Source organism: Podarcis cretensis (genome assembly GCF_951804945.1).
Source record: "Podarcis cretensis genome assembly, chromosome: 5".
NCBI lineage: Eukaryota > Metazoa > Chordata > Lepidosauria > Squamata > Lacertidae > Podarcis > Podarcis cretensis.
Genome location: NC_137174.1, coordinates 74232961 through 74247300, shown reverse-complemented (window position 1 = coordinate 74247300; position 14340 = coordinate 74232961). Strand labels below are relative to the sequence as shown.

The 14340-nt window shown below is 43.1% G+C and overlaps 1 protein-coding gene across 1 annotated transcript in view; it reads right to left on the bottom strand.

The window, feature by feature from the left end:
- The window catches only part of GRK7 (G protein-coupled receptor kinase 7), a 50012-nt gene that overhangs the window by 35272 nt on the left and 400 nt on the right, over positions 1 to 14340 (bottom strand). Inside the window, exons 2-3 of the mRNA XM_079977998.1 lie at positions 10832 to 14023; positions 9744 to 10181 (exon numbers count right to left, since the gene is read on the bottom strand). Coding sequence (XP_079834124.1) covers positions 9744 to 10181; positions 10832 to 11434 — 1041 coding nt within the window. The 5' untranslated portion in view covers positions 11435 to 14023. The remainder of the gene's footprint in view (positions 1 to 9743; positions 10182 to 10831; positions 14024 to 14340) is intronic.

Genomic DNA, 14340 nt, shown 5'->3' with positions numbered 1-14340 from the left:
TCTCATTCATTTGTTTTGCAAATGTCCAATTTTGCAATGGTGCAAAGGGAAAGTTGGATTTAAACACAGCCATTGGGGTTTATTTGTTCTTCTGTGGGCAGGTGGTGGCTTAAGTCTATCGACTGACTAAAAATGAATAATGCATTTTGGTTTTGTGTCCTGGAAGTGCAGAAGGAACAGGATTCCAAAGATTAATGGTCCACTAGGCTCTTCATCTGGGCATGATCAGGGTAGAGAAAAATCTGAAGCATAGCATAACCCTGTAACTAGTTAGGCTAATTTTAAAGATAAATTTATATTAAGGAAATTTAAGGGCCACAACAATGTGAGGAAACACTAGACACTCCCACTTAAGCCAAAATGCTTTAACATCTGCTTTTCTGGCCTGTGTTTCATTGGTCTGACTAGGGGCATTGTTGGGGGGGGGGGTTGCTCAAGGGGCAAGACCTGGATCTCCTGTTCTTTCTTCCACCCGCTTTTTAAAAATAAAATAAAAAGAGTGACTTAGGGAACTGCAAAGCATAGTCCTGATAAGAACCCAGCTACCTCCCATCTTAATTTCCTAGAGGAATTTATACATATAATTTATACATATAAATATGTACACTTTATGCAAATTTGTGTCCTGGGGTTGTATCCTTTAAGTACACAGCCTCACAACCAGATGGCTCTCTTAGCTACTGTTTTCAGAAATTAGAGGAGACCATGATTTGACAAAGAGTCAACAAGTGTGGTTTGTGGATTTCAAGGGGTCCCATATCTCCCCACCACCACCAATTATTTGTGGACTGGGAAAAGGGCTTTGGGGACCATTTTTTCTTCTCTGTCTGATAGAGCCATAATTTCCTCTACTGTGAGCAGTCTCTTTCTCTCCAATCTCACTATCATGCTGCAAAAACCATTTGGCCAGAGATAACTGCAGCAGAAAACACATTGGTGGGCACACCATCACAAATGATGCTCTCTTTTAACACTTTCCAAAAATTGCAGCTGTCTCCAGAGTTGTATTTCTCTCCCTCTCATTTCTGAATTGTTTGAACACATGCTTTTTTGGCAAAACACAAACCAACTCTGACTAAACACCAAAACCTTGGAGGAAAAAAATACATATTCAAGGAACCTAACTTCCAAAACAACTTATATATAATGGTGAGCTAGTCTGCCAGTTTCTAATTTTTCATTGTTTAGTTCAGTTCTCCATATTTCCGCATCAGCTTGGTTTAAATGACAATTTAATCAGCATTTAAGTGCACATTTCTCCTAATATACACATTTGTAGATGCAGTTTTACCTAATGTGCATATTTATGCAAATCAATTTTACCTGAATTAATGCATTTTTATGTTATTTTCACGTATATGTATGCACATGTTAACCTAGTCTATGCACTTTTGTACATATTACTTGGCTGGAAAACTATATTGCAAATTTTGGAGAAGTGTGAATTTCAAAAGATTGCTTTATTTCAAGTCTGCGTATTGTGCTAGAAGTGTTAACTAGATAGGTACGTTCACATTTAAACTCCACACACACACACCCATCCCTGCTCAAATACGTGTGGTTAAGGTGGACAATCAGATATTGGACAGCAATCAGAAATCAGGACCAAATCTCTTCTATTCTGTTGTATAAGTGTGCACACACCACCCAGATTTCCAGATACTCCACATTCCAAAAAGCTGTCCCTGGAGTCTCGACTCAGATTGAAATACAGTGCTACCTTGGGTTAAGTACTTAATTCGTTCCGGAGGTCCGTACTTAACCTGAAACTGTTCTTAACCTGAAGCACCACTTTAGCTAATGGGGCCTCCTGCTGCTGCTGCGCCGCCGGAGAACAATTTCTGTTCTCATCCTGAAGCAAAGTTCTTAACCTGAAGCACTATTTCTGGATTAGCGGAGTCTGTAACCTGAAGCGTATGTAACCCGAGGTACCACTGTAACATGCTATGTGGGCATCTTCCCTAGAGAGAAAGGCGCTTCCCCCTGCTGGACAATACAAGACATACAGATAAGGTGATCTCCGCATGCAAGCACATATCTGGAGGAACACCCTCATTGCAATGCTCTTATGTGCCCACTGTTGTGGATGCATACTGGATACAGATTGGAATGTGTATTCCCATCTGGGATTATACGTTGCTGCAAGAGGTTGGTTGTGTGGTGCTACAGCTGGTCTGGGGCCAGAGATTACAGAATTCTTCTATACCGTATTTGACTGTGTTTACACTCCTGTTTACTAGCTGAGTTTCCAGTGATGGGTTTTTAAAAAAGTTGTCCTTCAGTGACTTTACCCCAAATGCATATGTATCCTGTACTTCCTTATAAAATGCTACTGTCTGATGTGTTGTTTCTCAAACCAGCTTCACACCAGTTGGAGTTCTTAAGCCATTCCTAATTCATCCCTAGCCAAGGTGTGAGCATCTTTACACTGGGTAATGACATACCTGCCATGTCAATGCCCCCTGGTGTGTACACAAACAGAAATAAATCTTACACTAATGAAGCTGTGCTGATGTGAACTGCTAGAGGGGAAAGAACTGTGAAATGCACCAGGGGTGGGGACAACATCTTTGTGCTCTAAGGCAGAAATGTGAATATACCCTCAGGCTAGCATAACACTTTAGCTTGCTTCTTTTATTGTTCTAGTATCAAAGTTCTCTCTTGATGCTAATTTTGTTTATGGTACGGTCCTAATACAAGTCACCCATAGAACCCTTAAAATAAATCCACAGCAGTGTTTTTTTTAACATAGAAAAGAAAGGTGCCGTATTTTTCGCCCCATAGGACGCACTTTTTCCCCTCCAAAAATGAAGGGGAAATGTGTGTGCGTCCTATGGGGCGAATGCAGGCTTTCGCTGAAGCATGGAGAGTGAGAGGGGTCGGTGCACACCGATGCCTCTAGCTCTCCAGGCTTCAGGAAGCTATCCGCAAGCCTTGCTAGCCCGGCGGGAGTTCCCGCAGGCTCACAAGGCTTGCGAGCAGCAGCCTGCAGCCTGAAGCACGGGGCGCCCTCCGGAGGGCGCCCCGTGCTTCGGGCGAGTGTCCGCAAGCCTTGCACGCCTGGCGGGAGGTCCCACCGGGCGCACGAGGCTTGGGGCGGCAGCCTGCAGCCCAAAGCATGGGGCGCCCTCTGGAGGGTGCCCCCTGCTTCGGGCAGGTGTCCGCAAGCCTCGTGTGCCCGGTGGGAGGTCCTGCCGGGCGCACGAGGCTTGGGGCGGCAGCCTGCAGCCCGAAGCACGGGGCACCCTCCGGAGGGCTCCCCGTGCTTCGGGCAGGTGTGCGCAAGGCTTGGGGCTGCAGCTGCGGCTGGGGGGGGGAAATAATTTTTTTTTTCATTTCCCCCCCAAAAAACGAGGTGCGTCCTATGGGCCGGTGCGCCCTATAGGACGAAAAATACGGTATACTTCTGGATCTGGTGAAAAGGTCCCTGGAAATGATGCACTCCATTAAAAGAAGCTAGCACTGATGTCTTGGCTGCCAATTGTGCTTTCAACGTGATTTCTAGGTTTAAAAGGACCAAGGAATAACTTGTGCAGAATGTTAACCAAAGGGCATGTAATATGCTAATGAAAAAAACCCCTCCTGAGGTAGAACGGATAAACTTGAAATTGCAGATTCACAACCTGTAGCTAGCCCTTTGTTGCCCTCTTGAAATTAGAAAGCAATTCCTAAAAATCAAAACAGCTTTTCTGATGTTTTCCTAAGAAATGGAATTACACAGGAAAACAAAGGGATTTTTTTTGGGGGGGATAGGGGCATTTTGTTTGAGTTTAACCAAAGTATGCTTTTGTCCTATTCAAATATTATGATGCTCTGTCTTCAAAACATGTAAGATGACGCTCTGTACAAGTTACACTGACACCTGTGCACATTCCCAACATGGCACCCATGTCCTATGTCACCCACTGGTGTTTTGCCTATTGCTTGGGAAGGAGTTACATGCAAAAAAATATTTTTGTCTTCTTGCCTGCTTCCTCAGAAACTCTGGACCTGCAAAGATCTAATTTAACCAGCTGTATAGTTTTATTGATTTTTCCAACAGCCTGGTTGTATTTTGATTTTATTTTGGTTTCTTGTATAGTCTTTTGTTTTGTTTTGTTTTGTTTTGTTGTACACTACCTTGAGCTGCCCACTTAGCAGGCGGCATATAAACATTTAAACAAATAAATAAAAATCAACTGTGAAATGGATGCTTTGTGGTGCCCAGAAAAGTTTCTTAGATTTCCAAATGTTGCCCTGAGACCAGAAAAAGTTAATGATCCATGATATAGCTTGATATAGCAAGAACCCAATGTTGTCATACTGCGTGCGCACACACATACCGTATATAGAATTCACCTTTTACAATTTACAGCTTGATCCTTTGAAAAGAACATTTGGGGTGAAATGTTTGTGCTGTTTGTGCTGTTTGATTGATTGATTGATTGATTGATTGATTGATTGCATTTAGAGGGTGCCTTTCTGCTAAGGCATCCAAGGCAATTATAGCCGCCAAATATTCATATAAGGATTGCAGCATTTATTTTGGTACAAATCTTTTTAAGATAACCCAGGAGGACAAGAGGGAGGAGCCACAGAGCACGCATCATTTTCTCCAGCTGCATTCCACCTGCCTTAAAAATCATAGGAACATAGGTAGCTGCCTTATACTGAGCCAAATCATTAGTCCACCTAGTTCAGCATCGTCAACTGTGACTGGCAGCCGCTGTCCAGCATTTCAGACAAGGGTTTCTCCCAGTCCTACTTTGAGATGCAGGGCACTGAACCTGGGACCCTCTGCATGCAAAACAGATGCTCTACAGTGCTACCTCGGGTTGCATACGCTTCAGGTTACAGACTTTGCTAACCCAGAAATAGTGCCTCGGGTTAAGAACTTTGCTTCAGGATGAGAACAGAAATCGTGCTCCGGCAGTGCGGCAGCAGCAGGAGGCCCCATTAGCTAAAATGGTGCTTCAGGTTAAGAACAGACCTCCAGAACGAATTAAGTTCTTAACCCGAGGTACCAGTGTACTACTGAGATGGCCCTTCCCCTGTCAGCAGAATGTCTGCCGACATTAATGTCATTACACACTCAGCAATGAGTTTACTGAGAGCGCAACCAATGTCGGTAAGGCAAACCCACTAACATTAGTGAATATATTCCAAGACTTCTAACTATGAGCATAATGCATATCTTAATGTTAGTGAAATTAAAAACCATAGGTAAGGACTAGAATCTGGCTTTATACGTGGAGGATAATAATCTTCAGATAATGGCACGCACCCAAAGCTCTTCTACCATTGAACATTGTAGCAAGCAAGCAAAGCAAGCAAGCAATCTTTTGGGAAAGCTCATTTGGCATTACTGATCCTCTAACTGAAGAACACCCAATAAGCTTTGGAGAAATCTCAGGATCCCCCGAAACCACATTTGAAAACTAGCAATTCCAAACAATAGTTTGATCACCTCCTTGAGCAAACAGAGATTACAGGAGAGCAGGAAGCAAGAGGAACAACTCAGAGAATTGTTCAATTTAAGACAAATCTAAACAAAACAAAAATAGTTATCTATAGGTGAGCAACTTGCTTTCGACAACATGATTTTGGACTAGAATGCAACTGTAGCCTCATTGGCTGTGGAGCTGCTGCTGTTTATTGTTGTGTGAGGGAAAAAGACTATGTTCCTCTTCACTATCTTCTCTGGGTATTAATTTTTATTCCTTCTGTGGTCTTCTCAGTCTTTCCTTTCATAAATCTTCAACTCTTTCCTGCTCTCTCCTACCCTGAATATCCTTTTTTGAAAAACCTCTGTCAGAATCTTTACAGAAAAACCTCCTAAGGCACTTTTGTAGGAGCCAAAAAAAGGGGTTGCATACCCTCCAGCATGTCCCAGAGGAAAACCAGGATGCAAGTCTTTCAGGGCTACCATCCCGCACAAGACCACACTGCCCCAAAACAGGATGCCCCGATTAAATCAGGACAGTTGAGGGGTATGGAGTTGCACAGCAGGCATAATATCTCTCTGTGCTCCAATTTATAAAGGTAAAGGTAAAGGTACCCCTGCCCGTACGGGCCAGTCTTGACAGACTCTGGGGTTGTGCGCCCATCTCACTTAAGAGGCCAGGGGCCAGCGCTGTCCGGAGACACTTCCGGGTCACGTGGCCAGCGTGACATCGCTGCTCTGGCGAGCCAGAGCCGCACATGGAAACGCCGTTTACCTTCCCGCTGGTAAGCGGTCCCTATTTATCTACTTGCACCCGGAGGTGCTTTCGAACTGCTAGGTTGGCAGGCGCTGGGACTGAGCAGCGGGAGCGCACCCCGCCGCAGGGATTAGGTTACACTATTTATACAGCAGCACAGCTAATTCAACACTAACGAATGGCTACTGTCATCTAGAATGTGCTGTGTCCTTAATTCAAAGAACAGTCTTCTATTTGAAGCTGTCTTCTATTTGCAGAGCTGGTCCAAGTCCAGTTTTAATGAACTGTAAGAAGGGAGAGCAAGGCCTTGCATGCCCATCAAGTTAGCACCTGGAGATGCACTATATTTCTATACTAAATTATAGTATTTGCATCCATGCATATAAAGTAGCATGTTTACATTTTATGCACACCTGTGTCCTCCTTTTTATGGGGCGAATGATGTATACATGGCCACCCTACATATTTAATAGAGTTGTCAAATTAGAGTCCTTATGCTGGTCTATGGCATTTCCCCTTACTCCTTGACCTCAGCTTAGCAGTTCCTGCAGCTCATAACATGAAGGATGACCCTTTATCAAAAGGCAATCCAGCAGTGGCCCATTTTGTTAGATACAGGTGAAATACAAATTGTCCACACACTCCAGTTGCGTCTGTTTAATAGACACAATACCTGTTTTCCTCACTAAGAGACCACATTGACATTCATACAATTTGTACCATAATACATCAATAGATTTGACTTCAGGTTAATAGTCTTTTTGGCTGGCATTAATACTGCCTACCTTAGGCATAATGCTGCCTTCCTTAGGAATCACATCTCTCAACTTTGCTAACATGTTCTGACTTCCAAAAGTGGCCTGATCCAGCATGCTCTTCTTATGGTCTTATGGATGTGAATACTTGAATTCTGACATACATGAAAATGTTTCTGTGGAGGAGGTTCATTCTTGTGAAATGTGACTCCGTGAACTGTTTGCTCTTGTCACACTATAATGGACTCATTTCCCTTCTGTCAAATGCTGACAGGCATGAAAGGCTGACCAGAGTAAGGGAGGGGATGTGGCCTCTGGCAGAAAGATGGGATGAAACATTAAATGGGTCTCCAGCTGTTTTTGGACTACAATTCCCATCAACCCTGACCACTGGTCCTGCTAGCTAGGAATGATGGGAGTTGTAGTACAAAAACAGCTGGAGACCTAAGTTTGGGAAACCCTGCATTAGTGCAAACAGAAAACTGGCCCCACCAACCTCAGTCTATCCTTAACAAGCCCTACCTGCCGACCTATGTACAACCAATCCAGGGGGTGGCACTGCCTGTCATCTACCTCCCCCTTAGTCTCAATTGTTGCAACATTGTAGTAGAACTTAGCAGGTAGAAGATGGAGACAAAACTAGAAAGTGCCTTTCTGGCTCCACCTACTGTTGGTTTTCCTGTCTTCTGCTCTACTAGTGTCAACAGGTACCACCTCCCCACTCAGATACACTTTACAACCCAACTAGAAACAGCCACTGCTTTCCTATTTTTGAGTACACCATAGTCTTATTACACCAGTAAGTCACAGATAATGTATTGCAAGCCTTGAGCATTTATCCTAAAATAGCAATTAAAACCCTCCTTGAGAGTCTGTCTTCTGCACACAAGCCATTATTAAGCTGATCTTCTGACTATTCTGTTTTAATAAGGGGTCCCCCCCCCAACTTTCATAATAACACAAGGCTAGTATTTTGAGAGTTCTCTTTTGATCTCTCATCAGTTACTTTTCATGCAGGAAATAGAGCCTTTTATCAAATTAAACCACACTCTTGCTTAGCTTATGCATCACACCTATCAACCAGTACCAAAAAGAGACATGCTTTAGACCTGGAGCACACTCTTCCTTTTGTGCACTCACAAACCATGGACCTGCAAATTCAAAAAGGCCTACTTATTTCTGGGAAGTTACCGTATATACAGAAGTATAACTAGGACTTACTCTAGGTTGTTTTCATGACAATTGAGCCAACACTTTTAATGATAGACATCTGACTGTGAAATACAGTCACATCACACGCAGCTCTGTTATAGCATACAAGCTTCCATTTCATAAAGCAGTTGATGAAAGATCCAACACCACTAAAATCTATTTAAATAAGGGAAGGAGGACAGTATTCATGAATCCCAAATCAAAACATTCAAACAATATATGGGTCTATACAACATAAAGCATACTGACATTCCTGTTAACAGACCTTTTATGTGGGAAGTTTAAAAAAAGCGCAAAATGCTCTCAAATTCTGACGACAGATACTTTCAGCATAACCCTATAAACTGGATTAGAGCTTTTTTGTATTAAATTGAATAGTTATCCTTATTTGTCAAAAGAGCCAACTCCTAGGGGCCGTGGGGACTTTGGCCCCCACAATAAAATATGATTATGCAGGGCGGGGTTTACCTGGGCCCCCACAATATTTTATTTAAGTTGGCACCCCTGTTATTTGCTCATATATAAGATGGTGGTTGCACAATAAAATTACAATAAGAAAGGTGTACAGGGCAATGTAAATATGGTAAGTATATTTGCCTCACTGTTTAGGTTTACATGCTATATACAAACCAGGAAAAGAATTCCAGCAAGCTATTTTTTGCTGCTGTCGTTCTAATGTGCGTTACATTATTAGGGCTACCTGCAGTGATTATGAACTGATCCTTATTTAACCTGTCTTAACAGCGGTTACACAAGAAACGTAAATTGGATAACAAATGCAGCACATTATGTACCATATTTACATTACCCAAAATTTATTGTATGATTCCCACTTAAACCTTGAGCGCTTTGTATCAGAATCAGTTCATAACCCTCACAGGTAGTGCCATTAAAGCTATATACTAATGGCCAATGGTGCTCTTCTTTTTGTTTGCAAATATACAGTTGAATGTGACATGTTACCAAACTCCCCACCACTGGTAGGGGTATTCGTACATTTTGACCCAGAATGTGCAAGTGAGTATGTGGTAGGTTAGCTGTGGGTTGTACTGCTGCAATAAGAATAATATGGAAAAACTGAGATGAGATGAGATAATCCTTTACAATATGGGTGAAGAATAAGAGGGAATCTCCACTGAAACAGACAATAGATGCTCTTGTGCCATTCCCATTCATTTCAATGGGGCTTGCACAGAAAACCTTTCCACTGGTTTGTGTCTCCCTTATCGGGTCGAATTGGCACTCATTACATTAAGGCTTTCACTCCCCAACAATTCCTCATTTTTGCAACTCCTCGTAGGAGTTGAATACTTGAATGCATCTGACTTGCATAATGCCTCAAAACCTAACAGCATTTTCTTTTTTGCAAGGTATAATTTCTTTTTAAGCAAGCGTGCCAGTCAAATTGCTCCACCGTGCATCCAAATAGTTAATAAAGTAAATCCTCTTTCCATCTGTCACTTAGAATGAAATGACCACATAAGATATTTAGTGGAGAACAAATCCCAAAGGAATTAAAGGGGGGGCTCAGCGCATTGGAAATAGAACAAGCTCTCCCAACTAGCCAAGCAGCCCTGCACGGTGAACTCTCACTTACCCTCTGGTTTATGGACTTGCCCTCCTTGACTTCCACCGCCAAGCCAAGATCAGACAATCGGCAGTGGCCATCATCATCCAGGAGGACATTTTCAGGCTTCATGTCCCTGTAGACAATTTGGATGGAGTGGAGGTGCAGCATCCCACAGGTGATCTGAGCCGAGTAGAAGATGACCCTATCCATTTCCAAGCCTCTTTCGCCCACATTGTAAATGTGATATTTAAGATCCCCACCATTCATCAGGCTCATGACAAGACACAGGGCGGCTTTGCTCTGATAGGCATAGGACAGCGTGACAATGAAACGGCTGTTGACTTTCTCAAGGATCTCCTTCTCTAACAGAGCCATCTTTTCGCCACCTTTTTTCTTTAGTCGTTTTTTGTCCAGTTTCTTGCAGGCATACATCTTGCCAGTATTTCTCACCTGAATGGCACAAACCTAAAGCAGCAAGTTGAATGAAAAAAGGAAAAGTCTTAAGTAAGCGATGCAGACTCGGAACTGGAGAGACTATATGCCCCTTATTGCTGTTTTCATCACAATATCCATTGCTTTCAGTTTTGATTTTTTTAAAAAAAACACAAATACCCCTTAGATTATATACTGTATTCTTGGAGACTATTATGCTATTTATGGGTTCTCTACAATGCTTTGTAGATTATTTGAAAGGAATGAATGGAGCCGCAGTAGCAGCCATAAGTGTTTCCATTGGGAAACCTATTTCATCTCATGTCTTATTTGCATAATTTATGTTCTTAACACTTACTGTACATTGCCCAGAGAACTTGTTATTGGACAGTATAAAAATACTGTAAATTAAACAAGCAAGCAAACCACGTGTAAGACATTTTGAGGAACAAGGAGGAAGGGATAGTTGTGAAAAATAAATGAACCCCTGCCTCATGCTCCTGAGTACATGTTAGTGCAGAGGAGATTATCAGAGAAAAGGCTGAATATGGGCTTACGTCACAAGAGATCTTGTGCATGCAGAGGACTGGCAAGTTGCCCGGTGCCTGTTGCCTGCTAAAGGCCATTCATTGCATGGCCTAGGCCTATCTGCTTGCCCAGGAGATGAAAGAATAGCTCCTTACCTCTCCAAAGCCTCCTTTGCCTAGTACTCGGAATTCGTCAAAGAGCTTCTCGTTTATAGGTTGCCGCTCAAAGCCTTTCCATTGCACAAACTTATCAAAGAATGGGCTAGTCTGGAAGTCATCAAAGGGTTTCCCCTTGAGATAGGCATTTGTCTCTTCCCTGGCTGATAATGTGACTTTTTCAAAATCATCCTTGCTAGCTGCCTGGCACTTGCTTGACAAGTCTGCACTGAGAAATTTCAGGTAGCTGTTGCTGCAATTCTTCAAGTACATGTTGACTATGCCTTCTAGGTAGCTGTCCTTGATGTGATCCTCTGCCAGCTCCCAAGCAACCACTTCGTCCAAAAACTCTCTGGCCTTCAGGTACTCAGGCACCGTTTCCAAGAATTCCCGGAAAAAACTCTTGCCAATGGGCTGTTGCTCACAAATGGACTCGTAATCCATAGTCAGAGACTTTTTGATCTCCGCACATTCCTCAATCTTGGGCAGAGCTAGGTTCCTGCGTCTTTTTTGCATCTCCTTGGCATCCACATCGCCGCTTTTCCTGGCCTCGAGGTATGCTGTGTTGGCGATCAGGTTATCCAGTCCCCCCATGTCACACATCTTGGCGATGTACTAGGGTGGCAGAGCCTCACTGGGGCAAGAACACTGGCTTGCCTTGGGGTGGCTGCCTTGGTATGGCTTTCCCTGCGCCACTGCCTGAGTGTAAGTGCAGGCTACAAACACATGTTAGGGAGACCGACTACTTTAGCATTAAATACCTCTCAAGGATTTTCACTAAGTACCTTTAGGTGTATGTACCATTTGTGGAAAGTGGCTTGTAAGAGGTTTCTCTCTAAGGAGCTTTGGGTTTGCTATCTATAGCTAAATGGATGACAGCCCAGGAGGACCTCATCACGGCTGCCACAACTATCTGGCGTACATTTCTCAACTCAGCTCCTACTCTTCCTCACACAGGCCTGAGACCACTCTGACCTCAGTTTCAACCCCATGTCCATAGAGAACACATGGCATCATGCCCTTTCAGAGAGCTGATATGTTTTCCTGCCCACCATCCCCAGTACCTTGATTCTCCAAAGCATGTCCACCATGTCTGTACGCTCTGAAGCTGGCTTTTCAAAAGGGAATTTGAGATTTGCTGTGTTTTGCAGTGCTTCAAAAGAAAACATTCAGCAGAAACGACAGCTCTCTTCGGAACCACATAATTATTTGAAGTGGCGAGTTGAGAAGGAAGTATCACGGGGTTTAGTCAGATTTCTTTCAAAATGCACCATTCAGTCCTAGAGTGAAAATCTACCTCAACATACAGATAGATGCCATCCAGGGAAATAACAGTATTGTGAGCTGCACTTTTATACTGCACAAAATCTTCGTTGTTGTCATGGCACAGCTCCCTCTGAAGGAACCCAAATCGGCTTAGACAAAGAGCAAGCGAAGAATAATTGGTGCTCTAAAAATAAGGATGATCCCATGTACAATCAGAACAAGAGTCTGTTTCCTTCGCAACATGGCAGAAGTTGATTCTCATTTCCAAAATATAACTCGGGTGTCACAATTCTGGCTCCTGAAATTGAAAAGCCCACTTGAAACTAAGTTTTTACTTCAGTTCTTCCATGATTTTGACAGAACTAATGGGATTACAATGGGAGCTGATAGTGACCCCTATATTTAGATGTCCTAACACTTCTTTACAAAGGATTGCTGTGATTTATTTTAATAACTCTCACACCTCCAGTGCTGGGGAGCGGAGAGGGGAGGGGTCACTCTCCAATTGTCCCAAGGGGTCAGTATGCACAGTAGGACCAGCCTTTGCTGTGTTCCAGTTAGAAGAAGAAAACATTTTCAAAGGTCATTTTTCCTGTTCTCATTTGCATTTATCAGGCACACTGTGGTGATCTGTCTAAGCAAGTTACAAGTCCCAATGCAGTCTCAGGCATGTAGCCAAAACAACCATACATTCATAAGGCTTGCCAGTGGACATACAGCTCCTGAAACATGATTTCTGCTCAGGCACACTTTGTACTATATTTTTGTAGCAGAAACTGGAACAAAGTTAGTAAATTAATTAATACCACTTCAAAACTAGTCAGTAGCTCAGAGGTTCAGACCAATTCCAAAACAACCCTATAAAGACCAAATGTGTTCATACTTATGAAGCTTGACTTACTTTTGATCGATAGTTAAACTGAATAGTTTCCTGTATATTTGTAGTGAAGTGTTCACCTTGTGGCATCCAGGATCATTAGAGATACATGTAGAAGACGGCAGTAGGGAACGGGGGCTCAGAGGCTTTGTAAGCAGCATGGAAGCCCTCAAGGGCATCATTGTGCCCATGGGCATCCCAATGGCAAACATTCAGGGGACAGCCAGTAAGTTCCACCACTGCTTAGACTGTATACCAACTTGTGCCTACTTGATCCAGGTTTATGTAAAGAATACAACAATTTTGCACATCTCAATTCTTATGGGGGGGGGGGAATGTGTTCTTCAGAAGTTTATAGCAAATGGTAGCAGCTTTCATGAGATTGAACTGTTGTAGAGGTGAGACAGAAAGTTGGTTTATGAAACTGCAGTTTTGAACTCAAGTCCATGCAAGGATGGAAACCTCAACCTTCATTTAAGCTACTCAGCAGGGGCTGGTATTCTAAGCCTGGATTTGTATGAATGGTGAAATGGTTCATTCAAGGTTGAAGTGGGTGCCAGAAAATAAAATGGCTGTTTCAGCACTGTTTTCAGTATTTTAAATGCTGCAGGTTAAACTCACTTAAGTTTCTGAAACCAACGAGATTTAAAGGAGCTCAGTCTAAATAAATAAATACATACTGTAGGTCACATGGAGTCAATATTACTGCCTGATTTTTCCTATTATTCTGCTGCTCCTCTTGGGCTATCTATCTGGAAAGATAAGATATATTCACATTGGTCTCATCTTGATTATAATTAAGAACAGGGTTTGCTTATTTGTTTGCTAAGGGGGTGGGAGGGCAAATATGTAATAAATGATTATCATGATCCAAAGGGCTACACGTGAAATGCACTGGGGCTCTCCTGCACCTCCCCTTTCCACAACAACCTGTCCTGCTATCCAAAAGTGTTTCTGAAGGTTAAGGAGACCGTCTGGCATAGGAATTGTTGCACTGCAATGGGATACAGCCAGAAGGGGAAATTCATACACATGCAAGTATCTGGATCCTGGCTTTGGGGGGGGGGGGTTTACATATACCATACAGCAGCAATTATTTGCTAACTATCAGTCATTTTGGGACGTGGGTAGCACTGTGGGTTAAACCACAGAGCCTAGGATTTGCCGATCAGAAGGTCGGCGGTTCGAATCCCCGCGACAGGGTGAGCTCCCGTTGCTCAGTCCCAGCTCCTGCCCACCTAGCAGTTCGAAAGCACGTCAAAGTGCAAGTAGATAAATAGGTACCGCTCCGGTGAGAAGGTAACCGCGTTTCCGTGTTTTGCTCTGGTTCGCCAGAAGCGGCTTAGTCATGCTGGCCACATGACCT